Source organism: Ovis canadensis, chromosome 1 (genome assembly GCF_042477335.2).
Source record: "Ovis canadensis isolate MfBH-ARS-UI-01 breed Bighorn chromosome 1, ARS-UI_OviCan_v2, whole genome shotgun sequence".
NCBI classification, from domain to species: Eukaryota; Metazoa; Chordata; class Mammalia; order Artiodactyla; family Bovidae; genus Ovis; species Ovis canadensis.
This window is the reverse complement of record NC_091245.1, coordinates 111,933,698-111,957,097: the sequence shown is the minus strand read 5'-3', so window position 1 is coordinate 111,957,097 and position 23,400 is coordinate 111,933,698. Positions and strand designations below refer to the sequence as shown.

The following is a 23,400-nucleotide window of genomic DNA, read 5'->3' as shown; positions in this document are numbered from 1 at the left end:
CTGTTTTTGCTCCTTTCAGTATGGTGCCTGACCTTAGTTTTATTACAATTTTAGGAAGTCCAGCTTGGTATATCCATGTTTCCAGCAGTTGGGCTCCAGTTGGAGACTGTATGAGTGAAATAGGCCTCACAGTTCAGTGATAACTTAGAAGATGAGGGAAGGGAGTGATACTATTTAGGGGTATTTTCCTGACCTCTGTTCCAGGTGGCAGTTAATGATTTGGGGGTAAATTTTGCTCTCCCTCCCTTCCCAGTCATCCAAAGTCTCCAAAATCTTGGTCATTCACAGAAATTCTAAAATCAGTTAGGTACAGTACAATCAATCACCTTTATTCCAGGGTTAGAACAAGGCCGTGCACACTGCAGACAGGAGCAGAGAATGGGGCAATCTCACAGCAGTATGCAGGTGGGGGGGGCAGGTTAGTCTTTTTAGATTATTTTGCCTTACAGAGAAATTTACTACACTCTGGTGAAAATGAACCCTGTCTCCCTTCTCTCATCTCATCCTATCCTCTCTTCAAAGGAAGCCTCGCTTTGAAGAGCCTCTTTATTCCCTCTCTCTCTCTCTCTCTCTCTCTCTCTTCCTCAGACTCTATCGCACATAACATATCCTGGCTTGGAAGGACAATTCATGCTCATTTTCCACCTCCCAGTTCTACAAGTATCTCTCTCTCCTTGAGGGAGAAAGCCAGACAGGGCTGAGGAAACTTGGGAAGGTCCTTTAAGGCAAAACTGTGGAGTACTCGAGGTGTGTGTTTTAAGGCAGGTGTCCGCAGCAGTGGCCAGAGGGGACAGGCTGGGCTGGGCTGGGCTGGGCTGGGCTGGGCTGGGCTGGGCTGGGCTGGGCTGGTAGAGGGTGCTCTCCAGCCAGTCTGGCTTCTTCCCTCTCCAACAGCCAGCCCTTCCCTCCCACTGAAGTTTTGTTCCCAACATCCCAAAAGCTCCCCACCTCACTTAAATAGTCTCTTGAGATTACATGTGAAATTAAAGTTTAAAAAAGTTTTCTTTTTCGACTATATAGCAATTTGACTCTGCCACTCCCTTCAGTGTGGCATTCTCCTTCCACCCCCACCCGGGCCTTGACAATAAGTTAATGCTAGACACCACAGAAAAAGGGTACACATGGCAGTGCGGGTTTAATATACATATATGTAGAATATATATGTACACACAGTTAGCACGGTCAGGGTGGGGAGGGCTCACTTGGGACAGGCAGGAGGCTGGGGTCACTGTACTCTAGTGATTTGGCTAGGAGGTGTTCACAAGCCCAAGGTGCCAGGATATTGAGGGAGAGGGGTTACCAAGCCCCCTCCTGGACTGAATTGGGGATCAGTGCAACGGAAACACTGTAGTTAGCCTCTTCCCTTCTTTCTACCTTGGGGGAGGGGCTTCTAGACCACCGAGAGAGGGAACTTTGCCTGCAATAACCACGTTGGGACTCTGTAGGTGGAAACAGGGCTGGAATTAAAACCTAAGGATTTCTATTCTAGGAACTCCCAAGGTTAGTGTGTGCAACAGTCTGAGTAGGAATAAACAAGTAGAAAAGAGAACTCCTCTCTGCCTTCATCCCCTCAGGCTCAGTGGTGGGGGCATGTTCCCAGCATAGTCTCTCCAAAAGTGGGGGATGGGGGTGGAATCTAGTGCTGGGTTCTCCATGGGATTTGAACTTTGGGGCCAGGGAAGGATCCAGTGATGTCTCTCTTCAGGTCCCTGGCTCACACCCACCCTAGGCCTATGAAAGGGGAGCAAAAGGGGACCTGCTGGTGCCCAGGCCCTCTAACCTGAGGAACAGTCGGAGATAGGACTCCTCAGCCAGTCCAGCATTGGGGTACAAACACAAACTCTGGTTTCTTTGCCCCTTGCTTCTCTTTGCCCCTTCCAGGTGGGGGTTGGGTGGCCTCTTCATTTTCCCTCTCACTGCTTTTCATTAGATTCACCCAGCTCTCCCATGCCTCACTCTTGCCTTGCCTCCTCAATGTAGGAAAAGACAGGTCCTTTCTGTTTCCACACTTGGAGGTGGGGGAAGAGTGGAGGAAAGGGAAGTAAGAGAATGTGTCTATTTCTATTTGCATAGAAATAGCCCTCAACTCCCCCTAGAGTGGGGAACCTGAGCCCCACCACCACCCCCAGCCCCTGACCCCCATCCCCTCACAAGGAGGAGGAACTAGATGAGCTAGACATGTAGACAGACAGCCAGAGCGTGCGCACACGCACACACACGCGCACAGTAAGGGGTTAGGACCGGGTTAGTAAGTGGGTAGATGGGGGAGGGCTGCCCTTGCCCCTCCCCTGGAGGATGGGGAAAGAGTAGTCTGATGAAGGTCCAACCTTCCTCCTCTTCCTCCCCCTTGCTCAGGCTTTCTTCGGTGGAGGAGCCAATTTGATGATCTCTTCCTCAGAGGGCTGCCGGATAATGTCTGAGGGCAAAAAGGGACATGTCCAGGGACAGAAGTCATGGGAGACAGCAGGTAGGCCAACAGAGCCTCTGTCCTCCCAAAATTCAAGTATCCCACGGGTAGTCCGTGGGAGGGGCAGAGCTGCGCATGAAAGGCATGGCCTCTTACCTTTGTACTTCTTGGCACTGGGGATACGGGTTAGCTTGGTGTCCAGCTCATCTTCCTCAGAAATCTTCAGAACACGGGTTCTGTAGTCAACCACCATAGTGAGGAGGTCAGGACGGCGGGAGATCTCAAAGATGTGCTCGATATAAGAGAGGTTGTCTAGAGGAAGGCAGGAGACAGGGTCAGAGCCAGACTGTAGCTGTCGGCTTCCCCTACACTACTGGACTGGGCTTCAAGAACGGAGACTGGGCGCTCCCCCCGGAAGAGGGAGGCCTCCCTGGAGGACGAGGGGTGACTAAGCCAGGAACAGAAAGCCAGAGGACTGTTCCCAGGAAGGACAGGTCATTGATCAGTTAAGTCTCAAGATTACAGACTTAGAATGTGAGATGTAGGTGAAACACCAGGTTCCACATGGGAGGGGAGGGGAGCAGAGAAAATGAAGTGGCCTTCCAAATACCCATCATCTGCCCTGTCCCTCTTCCTTTTTTCCTCCAAGTAAGCATCAGAACGGGGGCTTCACTGGTGGCTCAGTGGTAAAGAATCCGCCTGCCTGAATCCGCCTGCCAATGCAGGAGACTCAGGTTCGATCCCTGGACTTGGAAGATCCCGGAGAAGGAAATGGCCACCCCCTGCAGTATTCTTGCCTGGGAAATCCCATGGACAGAGGATGTGACTTAGCGACAGAACCACAACATGCATCAGAATTTCCTCGCAGCCCAAGTGGGACTGAAAGGGTGGGATCTGAGACAACCTGGGGGAGATTCTGGGCCCAGTGAGAAGGGTAACTGTGAACAAGAAGGTATGGACACGACCAGAGGGATGGTGCCTGTGAGTTGGCCAGCTCTAGGAGACTGCCAAGGCCTTCTTGCCTGGCTCCTCCCCTCTACTGCCGTAGTCCGCTGAGTGCAGCATGTCCTCCTTCAGCCTCCCTATATTCCATGCTACAGGTTCATCTCTCCGAAAGGGCCCTCAGGTCATTCACCTCACCTATCAAATGCTGCATCACTCAAGGCCCTCCACAGCCCCGTCTCAACTCACCTTTCCAGCCACTTCTAAACATACTGTGTCCCTCTGCCTAGCAGGTCTTCCTTTGGATCCTACCTTTGAAATCCCCCTTGCCCTTCAGGGCCATCTTAAACATGAGTTCCTCCCCAAAGCCCTTTCCAGGGCAGTGGTCTCTAAAAGTAGACAAGGAAATGATAGAACTTGTGGTTTTAAATTTTTATCACTTTGGACTTCTAATGTTCTATTATATATGTGATAATAGGATCTGAGTAACATCTGCTGAATTAATATTTTTACTGACAAGGGAACCATGAAGAATGTAAAGACCACTGCCCTAGAGCCGGTCTCCTCTCCTAGAGCATTCCTCTCACCCTGCCTTCTCAGAGAGGAGGTCTTTGTACAGGAGGTCTGATTTCTACTTGCTGCATGACCTGAGCCTGAGAGGCTGGCGGTCAGACACCTGTGGCCCTTCCCCCACCTTTGTCCAGCTTGTTGTGGCTCTCCAGGAAGCTAAACCAGGCACTGCCAGTAGTGATCTCCTCACTCTTCTCACTGGGGATGTCCTCCTTGCAGGCTGACTTGAGCTGCTCCAGATCTTCAAGGGTAATGTTGTTGGTCAGGTCCTGGAGGAGGGTCCCGTACTCGGCCATGACTGGAGTTGGGGGAACAAGGAGACAGGACGCTGAACTTGAGCTTCAGGATCTGGTTCACTCACTGGCACTGCCCACTTCCTCAGCCCTGCCAGGCATGTGCCCTGAACTCAGACTGGGGAGGCCAGGGCTGGAAGAAGTAAACAAAGACCCAAGGGAGACAAGAGCAGACAGGAAGTAACTGGAAAGCTAGGGACCAGGCTCGAGTCTAGAGTGAAAAATCACACCTCCTTCTCCCACCATCTCTTTTTCTTCCTTTTCCTCCCTGTAACAGTAACCCTGGCAACAGCTCCCTGACTGAGGAGGCGGTTACCATAGCAACCTGCTTCTGACTTTCTCACCCAGATCGCCCCACCCACCTGCAACCCCTCCCCCTGTCAAAAAACAAAACAAAATACTCCGAAACAACTACCAGGGAAAGGCTTGCTGTGGCAGTAAGAAGCTAAAAAGAAGGGGCTGGGGTGGGCGGGGTGGCTCATGTTCTAGCTCCCATTCTTTTCCAGAAGCAAATGGGGTCCCTCAGTTCAACTCCCCACTACCCCACCAGTGACTCATTTTTGGATAGATGCCTAGTTGCCTGGTCTAATGGTCCCCTGGCCCCTCCATGCTCAGCCCTGTATTCAGTCATTGGGGTGGGGGTGGGGAGGGTAAAGCAATGGGCCACAGCCCCACCTTTGTAGAGCCCATTTTCTCCCTTGATGGCTGCCAGGCCTCCACACAACCCTCTCTCCTAGCCTTTGTGCTATGCCTACAGCCCCCACGCCCAAGAATACCAAGCGGCTGGCTCTGGCCCCCTGCCCAGTTCTCAGGCTGGCTGGGTGGCAGGGGGAAGGGGTTCAGATGCTGCTTTGGGAAAGTCTGGCAGGAAGGGGGCTGCCACTTCTGCTTCCATCAACATCCTGCTGGCACTACCTTCCACATGACCTCCCCAAAGCTGGGAAGGCTAGACCTCATTTAGGCCTTCACCCCATGCCCCATGCATGATTCTTGGGTGAAAAGGGAGAGGACATCAAAGACCCTCCTTCCACTAAGATAGGGACTATGGCTAAGACAGAAAAAAGTCAGACCTTAGAATGAACTTTCTGGATTTGATAAAATATACAACTCTAGTGGTAGGTTTTTAAAAAGGGGCTTTTTCCCCCCAGAACTATATTTCTTTTATAATTAGAAAAGTAAAGCATTTACAAAAATAAGTTATGCCGTAAACACTCTGTAGCTAGACCAAGGGGTGGAGCAAGGAGGGAGACGACCTCGTACGAAACTGCCCACAAATCTCTCCAAGAATGGGCTAGGAATACTGCAGAAAGGGGCTGGCTGACACACCCCATTTTCCTTATTTCTGTTTATATGGAGGAACACTGAGGCGGAGAAGCATGGCCACTATATAGTAACGGGTGTGGACCCAGAAGGCCCCATTCCCAGCCCCCTGCTTGGACCAGAACAAACAAGCCTCCTTTGGCGGCAGGCACCGTGACACAAACACACAATAAGCCAGGCGGCAGGGCCAGCATGACCCCCACGAGAAGCAGGCACTTACATGCATGCTCACTTGCACACCCAGGTGCAGCCAGACAGAAGGGCCCAGCGGTGGCCCTGCCAGGCTGGGCCAGGAACACGGCTCTCCGACTGTCAGCTCCAGGACCGTCTCCGCCCTGAAATCTAGGCCACAGCAGCAGGCCCGAGCTCAGCCCCCGCCCCCTGCACTGATAATCCAAGGACAGGAGGTGGGGTACAGAGACAGGCGAATGACGGGGACAGGGTTCAGAGACGGGGATAATAATGAAGGGGGGTAAGAAAAGAGCAGAAAGGAAAAGGGCAGCGTGGGAGGGAGGCCCTCAAGAAGACTGCCCCCACCGAGGAGCCTCTGGGACCAAGCCCTCAGCTAGAAAATGGGACAGACTTTAGGATCACGGCGCCCTGCTTTCACATCGAAGAAGTTTGTAAATGAGACATACTGTGGGAGGAGGGAGTGTGTGTGTGTGTAGCTCCTGGGAGGTAGAGAGTGTGTGTGTGTGTAGCTCCTGGGAGGGAGGTGTGTGTGTGTGTGTGTGTGTGTAGCTCCTGGGAGGAAGGTGTGTGTGTGTGTGTGTATAGCTCCTGGGAGGGAGAGGGGTGTGTGGGTGTGTGTGTGTGTAGCTCCTGGGAGGGAGGAGGGAGTGTGTGTGTGTGTGTTTGTGTGTAGCTCCTGGGAGGGAGGTGTGTGTGTGTGTGTGTGTGTGTGTGTGTAGCTCCTGGGAGGAGTTAAGATTTAGGACTCTGAATCAAACACAGACTTACAGGGGAGGTAGGTGGGAAGGGATTAATGTGTATTAAGCCTGGGGGCGGTGGGTAGGGCCTTTCTGTGAGAGTGGAATGGATGCAAGCAGGCCCCTAAGAGAAATGGGGTGGGAAGGTGTGTGCGCCAGAACCCTGTGTGGGTGCTGCTCTGAGTGTGGGCACAGGCGCAGGGAGGCGGCGGTGCTGCTGTCTGTGGGTGTGTGTGCATGTTCTGGTAACGGATGTGTATGTGCCAACATTGGATGAGTGGTTCTGAGTGTATGTGGTCTAGTGTGTGTGTGCCTGACCAGCTGAGAGTATGTGAAAGCAGGCAGATAATCACAAGCTTACATCCAGAGAAAAGAGGAAGGGTAAGAGGGGGCCTACAGTATGGAGGAAGCAAACTGCCGTAGGGAGAGGGAGAGACTGAGGCTGCAAATGAGGAATCCTGCGGCGGCAGCAAAGGGGACAGGGAGCACAGAGTCCACAATGAGAAGGCTGCAGCCTGAGCTCAGCGGTTACCATGGCAACCTCAGTTCTGGCCCCCCCCATCCCAGTTGTCAGGACAATGACACCACTGGATGGGAGGGATGTGGGGAATGGTGAGTAAGAAGAGACAGAAGCGATAGGGGAAAGGCCCCATGAGGGAGCTGGGAAAGGCAGCCTGGTGGCCTGCCTCCCTGCAGACGGCCATCTGCCCAGGCCTGGGTGTGGCAGCAGGTGCAACAGCAGGGAATTGTGGGGGGAGTTTCCTTACTTGGTTCTCGAGTCTCCCTGGTCAACCATTATTCAGCTGTAGTCTGGCCATGATGGGTGCGGCTTGGCAGAAGCTTGGCTCCTTCACTTTCCATGTTGCTTTTCTCACCCAAGATTCAGAATTCCATAGGGCCTATAGAGATTCTCCTGTCCCCATAGCTCAGAAAGTCCTCCTGATCTCTGGAACAGGGCAGAGGCTGCCCAGGAACACCAGGCGGCCTGGGTGGAGGCCATTCTTGGGACAGGATACTCAGGCAGGAACCGGGAACCGGAGCTGAGGCTGCCAGGAAGTCAGTCCCCTTCCCTCCCAGATCATTCTGCGCTCTGCTCACCGCTTCCTCACACCTTCCTTCCTGCCTCCCTCTCCTCCTGAGCTGGCTGCAGGTGGGGCCCTGACAAAAGTCAAACCAACTGAGGATGCTGAGGGAGAGGGGCAAGAGGTAAGGGTTATATTCTGACCTTCTAGGATGGCAGTGGTCGGGAACATGAGAGGTGGGTGCTCCATGGGCACTGGGGAGGGAGAGGCAGGCCCTGGGGGCACTTGGAGAAGTCTGGGAAACTGGGGTAACCTCCTGTGGAGGAGGTGGCAGCACCCCAAGAATTTCTATGCATTTGGACATTAACTCATGATTATCCCCACTCCCTAGCATTTGGTTCCAAATCCTCAGTAAATTTAAGAAGCCTTAGGATTAAGAGCTGCTACCCCTCCCTCCCTCACATCTGCTGCAGCTGCCTAAGCTGAGGGAAGCTGCAAGGACCTGGAGATCCCTGCAGCAGGCAGAAGGGGGCCTGTAGGCACTCAGGTCTGTCAGTCTTACTGCCTGGGCTTGAGAGGGTGGTACTCACAGCAAAGCAGAGGGATGGGGTGGGCAAGTGCCCAGTTAAGTTTGATCTGGGCCCCAAATTCAAGCAGTCCTGTAGTCCATCCCTAATTATCCCTTTACAGTCATACACAACTGTTCCCCTTAGCTTCTATTCAAACTTTTGTGGGGTGCAGAGGATGCATCTATATCTATAAAGTAGGAAGAAGAGGACTCTAGGACTCCAGAGCCAGCCTGGGAATGAGGGGGTGAGGTAGGGCACCTGGACCTCCAAATGTTCAGTGCAAGAAGCAAAATGGGCTACGCCTGAGCACAGAGACAGGGGCGAAGCTTCTAGCCCTCAGTCTGAGAGAAGAAAGACTGGGCCCAAGATGAGAGCAAGAGGAGACACCAGGCAGGGCAGGGGAGAGGGCGTGGGGCTGCACCATTCTCTAATCATCTGGTTCTCTCTCTTCCTACTTGTATTTCTCTCCCATCTCTCTCTCTTCCTCATCTATTACCTCTGTCCCTGGTCTTTAAATGGGCTTTCATCCTATCCTACCTGGTGGTAGCCGAGAATACCTTAGTACTCCTGGGTTCTGTGACTTGGTGTCCTCATTTTAATACACAGAGCTACTGTACTATTATAGCTATACTAGGAAGGAGTGAGTGTCCCTGCTATAAAGAAAATAAGTTTGCACACAGGTTAGTGATGTCTACCACTGCACAGTGGGTGACGCTGTTAAGAGAGTGAGGGGATGGCATGCAGGGTGTAACTCTGGTCCTATACGTGCATGACAATACATGCACACATGATGGGCACAGGTGTCAGGGAAGTGAGGAAGTAGGCAACCAGGGCAGCCAGCAGCCTAGGGCATCTCTGGCAATTTCCCCAAAGGAGTGTTTAACCACAAAGGGAAGAGCAATTAAAGTTAATCGCTCTGACAGCCTGGAGGCCAGACACACAGGGAAACAAAACATACATATTCAGCATGTTTCCCCTAACTCCCAGTGGTCTCACCACCATCCTGCTTTCATCCTCCCTAATTTCTGAGCCTCTGTAGTCCATTCCCCAGCACTGTCCCCACTCTTCTGACCATCTCTGACTCTCACTTCCTTCCTCTCCCTGTTCCCTGACTGTATCTCCGTCCCTGTGTCCCTCTCTCCATGTTGTCTGCCTGTCACACACATTCCCCTCATTCTCTCTCCCTGATTTGGGCTCCATCCTTGGCTGACTCATACTCATTTCTTCTTTTTCTCCCTCTCCCTTTCTTCCACCCCCTCCTCCATCCCTTGGCCACTCAGAAGCCCAGAAGCCAGCCACTCCCAGCACCCTAAGCTCCAACTGGACCCAGCAAGAGAGGCCATCAGCAGCCCCTACCCTCACTCAGTTTCAAAGTAGCAGCCTCACTCACCCTCAAGATCCTGTCTCCCTGTCCTGGAATGTGACCAGGATTTTCTACCATTTTTTTTTTCCATTGTTTTAAAGAGGGGCAATCCGAAGCCTAAGGCTGGGAGAAAATACCCAGAAAATCAGGGTGGACTTCAGCTGTCCTGTTAGACTGATACTCTTCCAGAAGACTCACACAAGGGAGGCAGTGGGGATGAGGTGGGGGCTTGGATGCCCAAGTGCAGGGCTGTTTGTGATTTGCTGTGTGCAGTTGATGTGTGTAAGAGTCACATGGCTGTGTGTCACCGTGTGTGTTGGCGTGTCTCTTGTAGGTGTGTGTGTGTCCCTGACAATTTTGACACGGATTATATGAAATGAATAGGTTTTACGTTAGCTACTTCACTCCTCTACACCCCCCAGTTCCCGACTCCTTCCCTCTGGACTAGCCTTCGACAATCCCACCTCTTCCCCAAGTGCAGAGACTGGATGAAGGCACGTGGTGCCAGCTGCCGAATTTAAGCCCTCGGAGTAGGGGCGGCTGCTGGCGGAACTGAGGCAGGGCTGGGCAGGGAGACCGCCAGCCGAGGCGAGTCCGAAGCCAGAGAAGGGGAGGGAGGGGCAGGAGCTGGCCCAGCCGAGCCGGCTGGGCGGGAAGCAGGCTGCACCCCAATCCCCAGGCCCCGGTCCGACTCCCAAACTGCCGTTCACCGTGGAACGGGCGGCCGGAGCCACGCAGCCTCCAGCACGCACTCAGCGCTCGAGCACACCGACAGAGACGGAGCCCGTGGGGCCTGACACGGAGCGAACCCGTCCGGGGCCCCCACGCTCCGCATCTGTCCCCAGGCGTCCCAGATCGACGCCCCTCCAATCCCAGACCCCAGATCTGCCCCTCCCCGCGACACGTCCCCTCGCGGCCCTCTCACCGCCTCCGGGGCTGAGCGCTCAGGGAGCGGGCACTCTGGCGTCCCCGGTTCCTGAGCAGCGTCCGGAGCCTCCTCCTCGGCTCCCGCCGCCGCCGCCGCTTCTGCCGCCGCCGCCGCCGCCTCTTCCGCCCGCGGAGCCTGAGCCCGAGCCCGGCGCCGCCTCACCCCACCCGGCCGGCCCGTGATGTCAGAGCCGGGGAGGGGCGGGGGGCGGGGAGGGGCGGGAGAGGGGGAGGGGAGGCAGGAGGGGGCTGGGGTTCTGGAAGACTCGGGATGGGGGCAGAAGTAAGGGAGGACTGGACTAGTGACGCTGCCTCTTCCCCTAAACAGCCAACCCGCGCCCCCCCCCCCATTCTCAGATTTAATTCTTCCCAAAGGAACACACACCTCCCCTTACGACCTTTCGGTGACCACAGTGGCTGGGACCCTGGACAGCAAAGAGTAAGTTAGAGTTTGGAAGGCCTTTGGCCTCTGGATCCTTTTAGCTGCTTGACTCCGTGTTTGAAAAAAACCTTTTTCTTCCCTTTATGGGTCAGGGGAGACGTAGTAAATGACCACTCAGATTTATCCACCTTGAAGGAGGGAGAGGGGGAGGAGTGGAGTCCAGAAGCAAGGTGGGGGGTTTCTTCGCCTGTCCTGGAGTTACAGATCTTCTCTCGCCAGGATGATGCTGGCCGCCCCCTGTGTTCCTCTCACCTTTCCCAAATTACCACCCTCCAGCCTTCCCCCTCCCCCCCTGCATCATGATGTAATTTTATTTTCTGGGGAGAAAAAGAGCAGCAATGAGCTCAGCATGCAAATATAGACGACTTGCAGAGCCGTGCTTCCCTCTGTCTCTTTGCTTTACCCCTCTGCCCAGGCCCAGCAGCCGCTCTCACTTCCCTCCACCCTAGGGACTTTCCTCCCTCAGATTCTCAGGCAGACTGCAAGCGGGAAGGAAGAAGTAGAAAAGCCTCTATTTTCCTCTCCAGCCTAAAGGGTCTCTCCTCAACTCTGGCAGAGCCTGCTGATGAGGTCTGAGCCCCATCAGTGTCTGTGTCACCCCCGGGAATGCCCCGGCTTCACCTACCAGCCTTGGTTCTTTCACCTGGGTTCCAGCAGGGGACCCCTCAGGAAGCCTCAGGTGAGCCCCTCCTTTCGTGAGACTACATTTCCCCTAGAAGAGGCTCCAGCTGGCTGCTCTGGGTCTCTCTCTGCTATGGCATCCTCTCCCCAGGGTGCCCTGTCCCTGCCCCCGTGACAGCAACATATTCTAACATGCTTTTGCATATGTCTCCTTTGTTCTGAGTTGTAGGGCCAAAACCTGTTTTGTTGACCCACCTCTGAGACTCAGAAAAACTGAATGACTTGCGTGCAGTCAGTGAAAGATCCAGATCTTTCAGAGGCAGCCAGGTAAGGGGACTCAGGCTTCATGCTGGCTCTCCTCCTCTCTTGGGCAGGTTATGCCTCAGAGCCTGTGTCCTTGTGGGTAAGATGGGAACACTGATGTCTGTCTCACAGGGTTCTGGTGAGATTTAGAAATGGTAAGTCCCTAGTGACTGGCACGGATGGATGCTTAAAACATGGGAGCTATCGTTTAGTCCGGGGCTTTCCACTGACCTGTGCTAGAGAGTAGGTTCTGCAATGTTTTTGTATGGCCTAGTGCCCATACCATGTATTAAACATTTATTAGATGGGTACAAGTTGGATGAATAGGTGGTTTCTACTTTATGCTTCTGCCACCATCTCCAGGAAGACTTCCTGGATTTGTCTGTGGAGGGTGAAAACTTCTCTCACCTTAGGTCTCATTCATCCATGCTCAGACATCCTCTTAAGTTGTCCAGCAATGTCTTTATACTCAGGCTATGAAAACTGTAACATCTGTTAGTTACGGGCTTGTTCAGTTGCTTGTCCTTCACGCCTACTCCTGACTCCATTACACTTACCCCAGCCTGGGCCTGTGCTGGAGAGAATGTGGGTCCTTCCTGCCAGGATTGCCAGTGGGCCCCCAGGTCTGGGGGAATTCCCGTTGTACAAACTAAAAGGTCTCCTTTGTATTCCCTTGACCACTGCTCCAGCCCACGTTCTCCTAACTCTACTTGATTACTGTAACAGTCTGATAAGAGCTGGACTCCCTTCCTCTGGTATCTCCATCAGCTTCCTTCCCCCATCCATCCTGCTCATCACTGCCAGATTACATGTTGTTCTCTCTCCCTAGCTCACAGGACACCTCTGCGACCTAGGCCTGGATGCACAGCAACCTCACAGCCACCATTTGAACTCTTCTTGTGTATGTGGTCTCCTCTCTATACCCCTAGCATGGCACATACATTCTGCCAGTGCTTTTGATGTTTTCACCACTTGAAATGTCTCCTCCCCAACTTCTTTGCCCCAATCAAATTCCACTCTTCATTTAAGACCTAGAAAATACTCATTTCCATTATGAAGCCATCAAAACCTATTCTCATCTCTCTTTTTCGAGTCTTTTCTATCCATTTGTTCCTTCTTTCAAAAAACATTTACTAAGGACTTCTTGTGTACCAAACCCTGTAGACACAGAGAAGAAGCCTGGGGTCCTTCCTTCCTTCAAGGGCTCACAGTCTGGTGGGAAGGACAGACATTAGAATACAGGTGGCAGGAGGTGGATGGAGAGAGTGTGGTGGGAACCCAGAGAAGGGAGCTGCAGGAAGGGCCACCTCTGGGAAGGCCTAACCGAGGAAGTGTTATTTGGGCTCAATCTTGCTGTTCAAATAAGAGCTGCAAGGGAGGATGCTATCAAGTGGCACATAATCACTTAATTATATATTGCTTTGTATTTTTCTTCAATTGTTTAGTGTGCTTGTCTTGACTTCCCAGTGAGACTAATCAGCCGGAGAGCAGGGACAGGCTCGGCACTGTCTGTTCTCCCAGAGCCTGACAGTGGTGCTAGAGGAACACCATGTGTTCAGCAAAGCGTTGTTGACTTGCAGCAGATAAATAACCCAAGCTTCTCTGGGATAACTGTCCAGAGGGAAGAGCCCCACCCCCTTGTGATCACAGTCCCCTAAGAAGGTACCCACACCTAAATCCCCCACCCTCTAGCTGCCTTCCTCCTGCCGTAGGGGTGAGACCTCATCAGCAGACACTTGCTAATGTTGCCCCAGATCCTTTATTGAGGTCTCATTTGACCCAAATACATCAACAAGAGTTTGCTAAAGTTCAGCCCCAAACACAGTACTCTCCCATCCCTCTGGCCAGGGATAGGACAATCAGGACAGAGGACTTGAGAGAGTAAGGAGGAGTTGCTCAGGTGAGGGGAACAGAAGAGATGGGGACCCATGGATATGGCAAGGGGGGAGTCACAAGGAAGCATGAAGGGAGTGACGGAAGAAACAATTGATACAGGGACGCAGTGGGACAGGAAACAGAAGCCAGAGAAGACAGCTGAGCTGGTGTGTTGGGAAATCTCAGCACCTAGCATATAGACCCCAACAAGCCCCATGGCAGAGGACAACCTAGTATCCCTGGAGGAGCTCAGGGAAGGAGAGGGGAGCAGGAGGAGAGCGGGTGGGGCCGGGAGACGGCTGCCACGGCAACTAGTCGTCGTCGTCGTCTTCGTCGTCGTCCTCTGTGTTGATCTCGCCCTCCAGCACGTCCTCCAGCCAGTCCTCCAGCTCCTCGGCAGAGGGCAGGTCCTCCTCATCATCCATTTCCATCCATACGCTGTCCGCCTAGGACATGGCACAGACCAGGGATCAGAACTAAGCCTGACTCAGGTCTCCAGACCTGTCCTCCCACTCTCTGGCCTCTGTACACCCTCTGTCCCCTTCTCTGCATCTGTCCCTGGGCAGGAGAACTGTCCAGATGAAGGTCCAGGTTGGAACAGACAGTGGGAGTAGAAAGAACAGCTGGTCAGCAAATAGACCTTCTCCCTTTGGTCTTTCTTAACAAGCTCTGGCTGTGCTGAGCTTCACAAAACAGACCTCTCTATCATGCCCTTGATGCAAAACCACTGGTGACTCTTCATGGCCTGGAAAATAAAGTCAAAATCTCTAGCATTCCAGACTTTCTAAAACCTGCTTTTCTGGCATCATCCTCAGAGATCTCTGGACTCTGAAGCCGTAAAATCCGACTTGCCTTTTCCCAGGCCTGATACTCATTTTCCTTCTTTTTGACCTTTTGCTGTAACTTTTCCATCAGTTTGGAAATAACATCTCATAATTTTCACTCCCAGAACTCCAGTGTATTTAAATTTTTTAGATTTAAATGATTTATTCTTTATATGTATGTGAAAGAGAAGATTTCTGCCTTCTAAAAGCTCAAAGACTACTGGAAGAGACACACATGATACATAATAGCTGTATAAAAGTCATGTTCTCGATGCCAAATGGGCTCTGGGAGGAAGAAAATGATTGCAAATGGGAGATCTGGAAAGACTTCATGGAGAAGAGAGGATTTGAACTGGGCTTTGAAGGACGAGCAGCCAAATTCCAACAGATAGAAGCAGGAGTGTATTCAGGGCAGGAATCTTTCCCTCTTTCCAGCCATTAGACTGGGCCGGTCTGATTCCTCTGGGAAGGGACCTCAATTCCTTGTTAGCAAAGCAGAGAACTAGCTACGCTGGGAAGCAGAGGTGGAAGTCAGCCAGGGATGATTGAAGGAAACTCACGTCAGTAACATTGACGACTCCTATTTGTGGGGCTGACAAGTCGATGTTAAATGTCTTCTCCCAGTATGGAACCAGCTGTGGAGAGACCACATATGGTAAAACTTAATGGAGACTAGGAATACCTGAGTCCAGGAGGGTGCGTGTGAGGGCCAGCAATGGGGAGACAGAGGACACTGTGAGCCTGTGGGGGGTGGACGGTGGGTCTAGCTACAGTCCCTGAAGGGAATCAGTAGAACTAAGCAGTTCAGAAAGAGTAGATATACCAAAAGGAGAGTATCAGGAGCGTCAGCTGGGAACACTGGCCGCTTCCTTCTGAAGAAAACTACTGATAGATAGGAAGCCTGCTCTGATCCTGGATCTGCTACTGATTGACTTTGTGACTCAGGGCAAGTCACTTCTCCCTGGCCCTCAGTTCCTGCATCTCTAAGGGAGTTATAGTCAGTGACTGCCACTGGTCCTCACACTTCTGTTTATCTGTTCTCTTTTCAACAAAGAATGTTTTAGGTGTTGGGGGTTCGGCTGGGAACAGAGCCACGCCCGGAGACATGGAGTCTCTGTGAGTTGATTCTGTGATTATGTACACCCACGTGCAGGGTTAATGTGCCCCCTGCTCCCCCAAACTCTGGATTTCTCTAGAAAGAGAAAGGTGCCCCTGGGCACCTGAGCTAGCTGCTCAGCCTCTGCGCTGGGAATCCTGTTGTTCCACGCGCCCCGCCCTGTGTCCTCTTTCTGAGGATGCCCTTAGTGGCCCTGAGCATGCAGTAGGGTCCTCCACTGGGAGATGGGAGCAGGGACTCTGAAACAGACCCCCTCAGGACATGCCCCAGACTAAGGCCCTGCCGAGGACAGCAGTGCCCAGTGATGTTTCTTACCAGGGGGAAGTCATCAGGGTCGATCCAGATGATGCTCAGATCAGGATTGTCCGTGTTATCTTGGGCCACGGACTTGAGTATCTCTAAGAACTCATAGCCATCTTGGAGGGAACACAGGTGATAAGGGTGTGACGGGGCACAGAGGGAACTAGAGTCCAGCTCTCTGTTCCCGCCTCCCATAGCTCCACATGTCTAGCTTGTAAACTGTGCTCTGAGCAAACACATCTTGCGTGTTAAAAGCCTACGCTCCAATTAATACCCCATCTCCCCTTCTCACCAGTGCCCCTGCCTCCCACATCCAACCCAGTATTCCTTCCTCACCAGGATCAGCTTCCTCTGCAAAGGCCACAATATGGATTCCATCCAGATCGTCCTCCTGTTGAAGGGTGTGGGGAGGAAGACCTTAGCTATACTCCCTGAAGTTAGTGAGCCCAGAACAGACCCTAGATCTTGGACCTGAGTCTTGTGGCAGTCTAGCTTCTGAAGCAGGAATGTTCCTGTCACCCACACTCCTCGAGCAAACCCTTCAGCCCCAGAGCTTAGGGCTCCTCCTCTGGCATCGTCATCAAGTTATGTGTGTCCCCCAGCTCCTGACACGTTCTTCAGAACAGAAACCCTCAACCTTGGCTGGTGCACTGTCTTTCCTACAAGCAAGACATGAGGAACAGCAGGACTAGTTCCCAGGACTTGAATTTTCCCATGCTCGCCCAGGGCCTGGCCCCATCCAGGGGCACTCACCCAAGTCTCATACATACTCTCAGGCTTCAGCTTCCTCAGGGTTGATCTAGAAGAGAGAGAAGGGCACTACTCAGCGGGCGAGAAGGACACCCTTGGCTCCAGTGGATCCCTGTGAGCAGAGGCTGCCACAGGGTCACACCTAGGGCACAGACAGCTTGTAGCCCAGAACCAAGCCATCTGGAAAAGACTAAGCTCTGGGCACCAGGCCCAGATCATTGCATGGTTGAAGCAGGTGGGAGAGCAGAGGGTGGGCAAGGGGACTGGAAAAGAGATTTTTGGGAGAAAGAACTGGACATCTGGATGCTCATTCATTCATTCACAAATTGAGTGCTAGAGATGTTCTAAAGCTGTGCTAGGTGCTGCGGAGACAGAATCCAACGAGGCCAACATACTCCTGCCCTGAGGGAGAAAACCGTACTCTAGTGGGGGAGAGTGAGAGCAAGTAGTGTTCACAGTGACGAATGGGTGTTCCCAGCTGTGGAGGAAGAGAATTAATGCGTGAGTGTAGGGCAGGGTTTCTCAGCATTTGACATTTGGGGCCGGATAATTCTTTGTTGTGGGAGGGCTGTCCTGTGCACTTCGGGATAGTAAGCAGCATCTCTGGTCTCCACCCACTAAACACCAGTAGCTCTCTCTCCAACCGAAAGTGTCTGTAGACATTGCCAAATATCCCCTGGAGGACGGAATCATCCCCCTATGTCACCACTCCCTCCAGCCCTGTTGAGAACCACTGCTATAGGCAATGTGTCAGACCTGGCTTAGGATCCCTGTTCTGACACTCCTTGTGGACTCTCTCTAACTAAGGTTGTTAAAGGATTAAATAGAATAAGAAAGAGAGCACTTCAGTGTTCCCAGCAGACCACAGGCACTCAACGCTGGTCTCAGGCCACATCACAGTGAACTATACAGGTTTATGGGGCACCTTCTGTGTGTAAGGCTCTGGCTAGGTGCAAAAGCATCAGTGCGCCAGGGAACACTGGTCCCCAGAGAGGTATTTGTCTCCAGGGGAGACCAGGCTCCTGGTCAGCTGCCTTTCCCCCAGCCCATCTCCCAGACGTGCTCCTGAGGAGGAGCCCACCCTGCTCAGGGGCTTGCCCCCATGCCCACCTTTTGTGTGCCTCCACAAAGTTGACGATCTCCTCTTCGCTGTTGGGCTTGTCTGGGATGGTCACAGGCTCCTCCATGAAGGCCTCGTAGAAATCAATTTCATTCAGCTTTAGGGTCAGCTTCTTTGCCACCTTTTGGGGAAGGGGATGGGGGATTGGAGCAGGGGACATGCGGTCAGGGGAGAAGCAGTATTAGTGGAGAGTGTTATGGGGGCGGGCGGGGGAGCCGGTATCAAACGGGGAGTCAGACAACCTGGGCCCTCGTCACTGCCATTGTGACACTGGACTCGTGTCTCAACTTCTCTGGGCTTCGGCTGAGCCTGAGAGGGCTGGGTTAGAGCCTCTGAAATCTGTGGAGTGGGGGAAGCTGGGGTGGGGAGGGGTGGGGAATACTGGTGTGTAATGAGGGAGGAGGTGCCCCCATCGATTCTGGGAGGGGGCTCTGGAGGGCAGCTGACAGGAGTGAGGGAGACTCAGGGCGCCGCAGGGAGGAGAACCTTGCTGTCAAAGGTGGCGAAGAAGGGGATGTAGGGGTGGAACTCCTCCGCGGCGTCCTCGTAGGCTTTGTAATCTGAGGAGGGAATGCAGAGTCAGTCTCTGGGGCAACCAGGGTCTGCCAGGGAACCACCTCCACCTCCGCTCTGTCTCCCCAGTTCTTTGGCAAATGGGTTCATTCTGAGACCCAATCCCTCTAGCTTTCCAAGAGGAGATACAGTGGTGAGGGGCGGGGAAGGGAAATGCCTTGGTGCCTGTCTGGGAAACTCGCAGAGTGCCGGGGGATCAGAGCAGTCGCTGGACCCACCCCGGCAAGAGGGGTGAGGGGGCAGGGGTCTGAGCCAGTGGAGAAGGAGGAGGGCAGATGAAGTGGTGGTGGGGGGGGGGGACAGTGGAGTCTGAGGGTGGTTACCCACGCTCTGAGTCTTTGTTCTTGAAGTAGCCAATGAGTTTGTTATCGTCTTCAATATTCTCAAATGCCTGCAGCTCTCGTTCACCCTCAATCAATTCCACAGGGTCCTCTAGGACCTGGAAGAGCAAGGACATTGAATGAATGAGAGTGAGTCTCTGAACTCAGTGGCAGAGACAGGGAGAGGGATCAGGGAGAAAGGGGCTCTCTGTTGGGGAGGAAGGGCTCTCTGTTGCCTTTGTGTGTGTGTTTGTGTGTGAGGCTGGAGTTGGTCCGACGGGCATGAGGTCTTTAAGCAAGGCCATTAGGTCCAAGAGGTCCTCACATCAAGCAGAAACTCCACCAGGGTGTCAGCAGAAAACTCGCCATCGTACTCAATGACTTCATCCCCCTTGAAAACATAAACGCTGTCTTCTTCAGTCAGTCCTAGGGAGGGAGCCAGAGGTGGGCCGTGATTCCAGCCTTCCCACAGATCCGAGCGTCCAAATCCAGGGCCACAGCCCATTCCATAATCCCACTGGACCCTCTCTCCCGTGCTTCACCTCCCCTGCCCCCAGCCCTGCTCACCTCCACTGCCTCTTAGCCCGTATATCCCTGAGGCCCAACCCCCTGGATTTAGCCTAGGTGGCTAGTCTGGCCCCAGGGGCTCTCCAGAGAGAAAGAGGTCAGAGGCGGGGGAGGCCAAAGGGAGATACAGACTCTAGCAAGATGTCTCCCTTTCTCTATCTGCCATAACCAAGGACAAATATTCCTTTTACCGCCTCTGAGAACTCTGGTTACTAATTCCCAGCCCGGGCCCTTTAACCTTCTGCTATTACTGCCCGGATGACTTCATTACTGACCACCCCTCCCCCATCCACATCCGGAGTCCCGTCTCCAGCCTGTGCTGCCCCCTGGCGGCTGGTGCTGTAACATCCGGCCCTCAGCTCTGCGGGTGGGGGAGGGATTGGAAGCGGAGCTTGCGGGAGGCCTCTCTAGCCGCACTTGTGTTCCCTAATTCCCCCTTTCCTCCAGCACCTAGCCCTGTTTTTCAGATATGTACAAAAAAGGCCAGCTCCACTTCTCTCTGAGATTTGAGCATGGTTCTCTGTAAGGAATAACGGAGAGCCTGGAACCCCCAGCCATACCCCTGCAACTTTCAGCCTTTCCTCACTTGCCACCTTCCGCTTCCTGCTCCTACCCTTACCTAGCTTCTTGGCTACAGCCGCGTCCTTCTCAGAGTCCACCATCCCGAAGCCAACACCCTTGTCTTCTAGCACTTGGGCTGCTAACTGAAGGGAGAGTTAGGGTTAAAATCAGCCCCTGAAAGTCTTAATAACCACGAGTTCCCATCTCATTCTTTTGAGTTGGGTCATTTGGGATTCTGGGACTATGAGACCTTGACGCTGTTCCAGGATCCAGGATATCGCTCCTTTCCCTTCTACCCGCACCACCCCCCCCATTTTTTTTGGTCCTTGGTTCAAATTTAATCCTTGAACATTTATTGCTCATTTATTGTTGTTTAGGCGCTAAATCATGTCTGACTCTAGGACCCCATGGACTGTGGCCCATGAGGCTCCTCTGTCCATGGGATTTCCCAGGCAAGAATACTGGAGTGGGTTGCCATTTCTTTCTCCAGAGGATCTTCCCCACCCAGGGATCAAATCTGCATCTGCTGCTTGGCAGGTGGATTCTTTTTATTTTTTTCATTTTTATTATTTTTTTAATATAAATTTATTTATTTTAATTGGAGATTAATTGGCAGGTGGATTCTTTACCGTTGAGTTGCCTGGGAAGCCCATTGCTCATTTACAGTGTGCTTATTATGTTGAACTTGAAGGCACTGTTCATGTGCTTATGGGTTCCTTAAGGGTGCTGAGGGATCTTCAGAATGCCTGAGGCCCTTTCCTCCTTCAGAGCTGAGCCCTGTCCTCCATACAAAGGCCATACTCAGTGTGGGGGTGATGTTCTGCATCCCTTGGATTCTTCTGAGTGACTCCCAATGGGGAGAATTTTGGAGAGAAAGAGGGTAGTGATGGGGTCTGTTCATGTTGCTGAGGAGCGGGGAGAGATGGGGAGCTGAGAGCAGAGGTCACTGGGGCAAACACTGGTTACCCTCAGAGGCAAAGAGACCGACAGAGAGACTACAGGTGAAGTAGGCCCGGCTTTCCTCAATGGAGTGGGACTTTGCTTTTCACCGACTACTTCAGCCTGTCCTTAGGCTATGGAGTGTCAGCCCTAGGCCCCTGGCCCTGGCCCCACCCACCCCACCCCCTCCGGCCAGGCTCTCGACCCTGATGCACTCTGCATGGGGCACAGTTTGCAGCTTTACCCCCCACCTTTACCCATCTGAGTGCCCGAGTCTGTGCTCAGATTCTCAGGAGGACAGGGCAGGGAGACGGTTGGCAGGTGGATGGCCAGGGATGCTGAGCACTCAGGATAAAAATACTCAGCTCATTAATCAGATGGCAGGTTCCAGCATGCGGCAGGGGCACACAGAACTGAAAGCCTGCAATCCTGATGTCTTGCCCTGAAATACTCCAAGCTCTGGGCAGGCTGGGGCCTCTGTGCTGTCAAGCTAGAGAAGGAGCTGCAGCAGCTTGGACAAGGAGACTCCAACACATCCCGGCTCCAGGAGGGCTGTGTGACCAAGTCTCCAATCATTTATAAACACGGGCTTTTTTCTTGTAACAATAGGCCCTCTCTCCTTTATGCCTGAGGTCAGCTAGCGGGTGAGGAGAGTCTTCCCACAAAGACAATTTGGGGAAGGCCTGGTGAAGCCGCCTCCAAACACAAAAATTTTCCAGTCCGCGTGCCCAGCTTGATCCAGTAGGGGCAGATGGGATGGGGGAGGAGAGAGGGGCCTGAGAGGCCAGTGGGAGGCATGGTGGGCTCCAGTACACCTATAGCTATGAAATCACTGACATGCAGCCTTCTCAGATGGCTCAGTGGTAAAGAATCTGCCTGCCAAGCAGGAGATGTGGGTTCCATCCCTGGGTCGGGAAGGTCCTCTGGAGAAGGAAATGACAACCTACTCCAGTATCTTGCCTGGGAAATCCTATGGACAGAGGAGGCTGCTGGGCTACAGTCCATGGGGTCACAAAAGAGTCAGACACAACTTAGCAACTAAACAATGCCATGCAAATAAAATGTCATTGACATTTCTATTTATACCGTTTGGAACTCTTTGGAGTGCAGCCCCTAAAGTGTGTAGAGAACGGGCATGTTCTGGCTAGGACAGTAGATTTGGGGATGCACGGCAATTCCTCTCCTTCCCATGAAGAAAGTCTCTTTTCCTTTTTTGCACCCCCTTTGGGGTGCCCCCAAGGTCATCCCAGTCCTAGCCAAACCTAGTACTTCCAGCCTCCGCTAGCATGGAGGAGAGATTCTCCCTGCAGCTCCCCTCTTTGCTACCATTGCCTGGCTAAGGGGGTACTTTGGGGTTCCTGAATCCCTCTCTCTTTTGGCCAAGGTCATATGCCACTTGTGTCCTGTTAGTGGAAGCAGGATCCTGCTGCATTGCCTTTCCCCCCAGCCCCACCCTCAGAGGTCCATGTGGCGTTGTAGGAGAGAGGGGTGCAGAGAGGGGCTGAGCCTGCTCTGCCAGCCTGCAGACCCCATCACTCACCTCCAGGATCAGCTCCTCCATCTCAAACTGCCTTTGTGAGGCCTTGTCGTCCTCAGGGGGTTCGTGGTAGAGCAGCGCCAGCACCTCGTACTTCTTGAACACATTCTTGTAGTTCTTTGCGTTGACATTGACCACACGGTCCACGCCATCATACTCAGGGAAGTCGAGCCCTTCCTCCCCCTGCACCCCTGACTTGGGTGTCCCCAGCACCAGCAGGAACAGCAGTGCCAGCCGCAGGCCGGGCACAGCTCTGGCCCCCATCCTGTCTGCAGTGCTCATGGAGGTAGTGGGGTCTGGGTCGGCACGTCTCGTCTAGAAGAGGTCAGCTGGGGTAGGGAGGGGCCCCTGGGTCCCAAATCCTGAGTTGGGGGCTCACAGTGGGGGTGGGGTGGGGAATGGCCCAGAGCAGTGGACAGAGGACCCTGCCGGCCCTGGAGAAACTGCCGACAGAGCCAAGAGAAAAAGGGTCAGAGGAGGAATAGGAGCAGGGGGCGGGGAGGGAACCGGAGCTGCCCCTGAGGTTGGCACCCCTCGGCCCCCACCTGGTCCCGTCTAAATATGTCTCCAGGATTGGCAGGGGAGACGGATGACCTTCTGAGGCCAGGGCAGCTCCACAAGGGCCGGGATCCTCCTACCTCCACCACCTCTCACCCAGGCTCCCAGAGCCTCCTTCCCCTCCCCCGCACCCCATGTCCAGGGCTCCTCAGCCCCTGTCCCCACACTGGCCTAAGAGCTCATCACCATATTAAGAAAGGAAAAGGCTGGAGCTAAAAATAAGATGAGATGAGTCGGAGGTAAATGAAGCTGGGGCTGGGGGAGGGAAGGCTTGGGGGTAATTAGGGAGAGTTGAGGGAGGGCAAGGGTACTCAGAGAGAGGGAAACTGGGCTGTATTCCGGGTCAGAGGTTGGACTGGTGATACATTCGTAAAGGAGGGACAAGAACAGTATTGCCTCTGAGTCCTAAAACCTGGGGCTCTCCTCTGGGTCAAGTCTGTTTGTTTGATCCTGTGGAGGAAGGCAGGGAGTACAAATGCAATCCAGGCTGCAGGAAAGAGACCCCTTGCACTTCCCTTTAAAGAACCAAGACCAAGGATGAGATCATTCCCCGAATAAAAGATGGAGCCGCGTCCAGGACCGGCGCCCTGGCTCAGCTCCAGCCAGTTTCCTTTGCTTCACTCAACACTCCTAACTGGAGAATGCAGGGGA

At 53.3% G+C, this 23,400-nt stretch overlaps 2 protein-coding genes and 1 long non-coding RNA gene across 6 annotated transcripts; 1 reads left to right on the top strand and 2 right to left on the bottom strand.

Moving 5' to 3' along the window:
- Positions 1–308: 308 nt before the first annotated feature.
- Positions 309–10,677, bottom strand: PEA15 (proliferation and apoptosis adaptor protein 15). 3 transcript variants are annotated; one of them, XM_069545633.1, is made up of 5 exons: positions 7,229–7,619; positions 5,753–5,874; positions 4,044–4,217; positions 2,564–2,719; positions 309–2,416 (listed from the first exon to the last, which is right to left on the bottom strand). In XM_069545633.1, exons 1-5 carry the CDS (start codon positions 7,255–7,257, stop codon positions 2,352–2,354), a joined length of 546 nt encoding a protein of 181 aa, XP_069401734.1. In that variant the 5' UTR covers positions 7,258–7,619; the 3' UTR covers positions 309–2,351. The 3 variants fall into 3 exon arrangements, with proteins under 3 accessions (XP_069401734.1, XP_069401745.1, XP_069401754.1); XM_069545644.1 differs by lacking the exons at positions 5,753–5,874; positions 7,229–7,619 and adding an exon at positions 10,341–10,677; XM_069545653.1 differs by lacking the exon at positions 5,753–5,874 and having other exon boundaries at positions 7,229–8,829.
- On the top strand, positions 10,559–14,019 carry LOC138416484 (uncharacterized). 2 transcript variants are annotated; one of them, XR_011247694.1, is made up of 4 exons: positions 10,559–10,781; positions 11,312–11,463; positions 11,635–11,732; positions 12,538–13,145. It is a non-coding gene; the product is annotated as an uncharacterized lncRNA (long non-coding RNA). The 2 variants fall into 2 exon arrangements; XR_011247695.1 differs by having other exon boundaries at positions 10,587–10,781; positions 11,341–11,463; positions 12,538–14,019.
- CASQ1 (calsequestrin 1) lies at positions 13,449–23,305 on the bottom strand. Its single transcript, XM_069545608.1, has 11 exons — positions 22,195–23,305; positions 19,774–19,858; positions 18,913–19,013; positions 18,595–18,706; positions 18,181–18,254; positions 17,685–17,815; positions 16,578–16,623; positions 16,161–16,215; positions 15,840–15,940; positions 14,968–15,042; positions 13,449–14,029 (listed from the first exon to the last, which is right to left on the bottom strand). Exons 1-11 carry the CDS (start codon positions 22,471–22,473, stop codon positions 13,895–13,897), a joined length of 1,194 nt encoding a protein of 397 aa, XP_069401709.1. The 5' UTR covers positions 22,474–23,305; the 3' UTR covers positions 13,449–13,894.
- Positions 23,306–23,400: the final 95 nt, after the last annotated feature.